At 48.6% G+C, this 3,325-nt stretch overlaps 1 protein-coding gene across 1 annotated transcript; it reads left to right on the top strand.

Moving 5' to 3' along the window:
• The first annotated feature begins 387 nt into the window (after nt 1–387).
• LOC112835579 (gamma-crystallin F-like) lies at nt 388–2,782 on the top strand. The gene is made up of 3 exons (XM_025887080.1): nt 388–396; nt 508–750; nt 2,510–2,782. Exons 1-3 carry the CDS (start codon nt 388–390, stop codon nt 2,780–2,782), a joined length of 525 nt encoding a protein of 174 aa, XP_025742865.1.
• The last annotated feature ends 543 nt before the right edge of the window (nt 2,783–3,325 follow it).

Below are 3,325 nucleotides of genomic sequence, written 5' to 3'. Positions count from 1 at the left end.
CCATTCTGACCTCAGACTCAGTCACTACCCGGCTCTAGATCGTCTTGAAGTTTAAAAAGATAACTAAAATATTTCATTGCAATTATTAATTCGGTTAAGGGCTTTTGTTCAGTTCCAAATTCCTAAATAGGCTTCATTTAAAGGCCCCAGAGGCATCAAGTGACAGTTTTAACGCGGGTCATCAATTCGAAAACACTGGCGAGTCTAAGAAAAAACATACAATAAGTCCCCAACCCCACCCCCGCAGTCATTATGTAGAAAAAGAGAGAGAAAATCCCCTCCTCACCCCGCGGGCCCCTTTTGTGTTGTTCCTGCCAACGCAGCAACCCTCCTGCTATATAGACGCGCGCGCCAGGGCGGCCCATCACTGACCTCCATCCACCAGCCATGGGGAAGGTGAGCCCAGGGCAGCTGCAGGCCGGGAGGGGGCCCCGCACGCCGGGAGGGGGCCCCGCACGCCGGGGCTGGGGGCCAGGCCTCTGAGCCTTTCCCTCCCTTGCCTTGCAGATCACCTTCTACGAGGACCGCGGCTTCCAGGGCCGCTGCTATGAGTGCAGCAGTGACCACCCGAACCTGCAGCCCTACTTCAGCCGCTGCAACTCCATCCGCGTGGACAGCGGCTGCTGGATGCTGTATGAGCAGCCCAACTACACGGGCCACCAGTACTTCCTGCGGCGCGGGGACTACCCCGACTACCAGCAGTGGCTGGGCCTCAGCGACTCCATCCGCTCCTGCCGCCTCATCCCCCACGTGAGTCCGGCTCCCCGGCTCCTGCTGGGCCCTCCCGCCACCTCGGTGCTGCAGATGTGGCATTCTATGTTCTCCTTTCCTTTGTGAATATCTCTAGGGTTTTCTAACACTGAAAATGTTGCGCAGTGCTTTTAATTTGAAAGTTTATTTTGCTTTGCTGAAATTCAACTCACCTCTACTGGGGAAAAGAAATGCAGGAATTCCCAGGGTCCGTGGCACAGGTGAGGAATAAGCGACGTGTAGATTCCAGCTCATCAGGTGGCCTGGGGCTAGTTCCTTGGGCTATTTCTCTCTCTCTTAATCTGTAAAATGGGGCCAATAAAAGCAGCTAATTCATAGGGTTGGAATAAGGATGAAAGGGTTACCTAGCACATGGAGAGCTACCGCTTCCCCTGAATATTAACTATTATGATGATGAACATCAAGTTCTGGTTTTTGTTCACTCAGAACAAGTAACCAACAAGGTGATTCTGGCAGCTTCTGCAGAACCCACTGTTCCCCAAATCAACCCCAGCAGCCTGAAATCCCACAGTTGGGGATTCTCTAATCTATGACACAGTCCCCTGGAAAATGTACCACTTCTGCGAAGTGTGAAACCCCCTCAGGGGGTGTAATGCCTTGATGGACCCAGACGAGCATGAGGAGCCTGAGAATCCGGGCTTCTCCTTCCCCGTCCGGACTTTTCTAATTACAGACTTAAAGCTCCAGTCATTAGCTTCTCGTAAAAGAAGAAAAGGCTAGAATGGTTGCTCCATGTGTGCCGGGCTGCTGTGAAGACCACATTAAATGATGTACATGTGGGTCCTTTCCCAACCGTGGGGGATAGCTTATTAGCAGTCTTTCATACTGCAGGACGATGCTTGTGAGAACTTCTAAAGAGCGTTCCGTGGTGGGAGCAGGAAGACAGTGAGACAATCGGCACCCTCTGGGAAGGCAGATAAAAGAAGAGCAAGCGCTCAAGGAAAGACAGACAGGATTTGCTCAGGACAAACAGCCTAACTTTCCATTTTTCTAAAGGTTGGATACTCCCTTGGTCCTGCGCAGGCCTCCTTCATGATCTTGAGCTTCCCTTTTTATTAATGACCTAAAACTGTTTTGCGCATATGTTAGAGCTGAGAACTGAGATCATCTTTGTGATGGCTCTTGCTTCCCAGGATGTTAGAGTAACAGGGCTTAAAGCAGAAGAGACTAAGGAACCGGCTGCACTGAAATGCCACAGCGCATCTGTGCCTCGCTTTCCAGAAAGCAATTTGACTTCCTTTCTCCTTCACCTCTTCTAATGCTATCAAGATTCAAAATAATGCCTTTTGCTAGGGATATGTTTGTCTTTTTATTTTAATATCTAATTATTTTTATATCATCCAAGGAGAACCCCAGACCACCAAAAGTCTATGAAGGATAGAGCAAAACAATTATATGCAAATTGTTACTTAAGAATGGTAGTGAATGGATCCAGTGTGTATGCTTCAAAAAGGTTGTGCCCCCCCCAAAAAAAACCCTAGGGAACACCATTCATATATTCATCCATATCATGGTCTATGTGAATGGTGGTTTTTTGTTTTTTTTTTTTTAGTTTTGCAGTATACAACCTATCCAACTGTACACAGCAGCCCTGGTATTGGTAGTCTCCTTCTTTAATTTGGTCACTTTTGTTATAGAAAAGATAAAGAGATGCCCATTCCCCCTGTGGGGTGTGTGGCTGGTTGCGAAGGGCTAGGTTTTCTGACTTTTCCTCATCTGCTGATTGCTGAACCCACAGACCAGTTCACACAGGATCAGGATCTACGAGCTAGAGGACTACAGAGGCCAGATGGTAGAGATCACCGAGGACTGCTCCTCGCTTCATGACCGCTTCCACTTCAGTGAGATCCACTCCTTCCACGTGCTGGAGGGCTGCTGGATCCTCTACGAGCTGCCCAGCTACCGGGGGCGGCAGTACCTGCTGAGACCGGGGGACTACAGGAGCTACCGCGACTGGGGGGCCACAAGTGCCCGAGTGGGCTCATTGAGGAGAGCCATGGATTCCTATTGAAATATTTTTACTCTACCCTATTCTCCATCTGGGAGCTAATAAAGTATTTCCTGTGTGTTTGATGCAATTATGTGGTCCTGTTTTCCTTTTAGGCTCAGCAGAAAGCAAGCTGGGAATAATGTGGATTTGCTTACACATATCGGTGGCACGGGTGGTATGGGGTAGCAGTTAAGAGCACAGCCTCTGGAGCCCAAATGCCTGGTCCAAACCCTTACCAGCTGTAGGTGATGGGGCAAGTTCCTTAGCATTTCTGTGCCTCAGTTTCCCAACTTGTAAAACTTGGGGTAATAATATGCCCTTCATCTCATAAGGTTGTGACGTGGATTACATGAGTTTTTATTTTAAAGTCACTGACATAGTTTAGCTTTGCCTACAGTAGTTTCTAGGAAGCTGTTCTGTAAGCTTGCTGGCGAAACATCTGGTCACCTTTTTGGTACTTTCTTAGTAGACATCCCTTTTGGAGATTGCATTAAGTGGGACAGCTAAGCGAAGTTGCCGCTGAGGGAGATGACAGATAAGTTTGTTAAGATAACGTCTGACACG

The sequence above is a fragment of the Callorhinus ursinus genome, unplaced genomic scaffold (genome assembly GCF_003265705.2).
Source record: "Callorhinus ursinus isolate GAN/ISIS: 27379988/994484 unplaced genomic scaffold, GSC_fseal_2.0 scaffold2, whole genome shotgun sequence".
In the NCBI taxonomy this organism is placed as follows: Eukaryota; Metazoa; Chordata; class Mammalia; order Carnivora; family Otariidae; genus Callorhinus; species Callorhinus ursinus.
This window is presented reverse-complemented; position numbering and strand designations above follow the sequence as displayed.

Bases quoted from the DNA above. Each gene is read 5' to 3' on its own strand.
- LOC112835579 (XM_025887080.1), top strand. The intron at 751-2,509 runs GTGAGTCCGGCT...CTGAACCCACAG, and splicing joins CCTGCCGCCTCATCCCCCAC to ACCAGTTCACACAGGATCAG.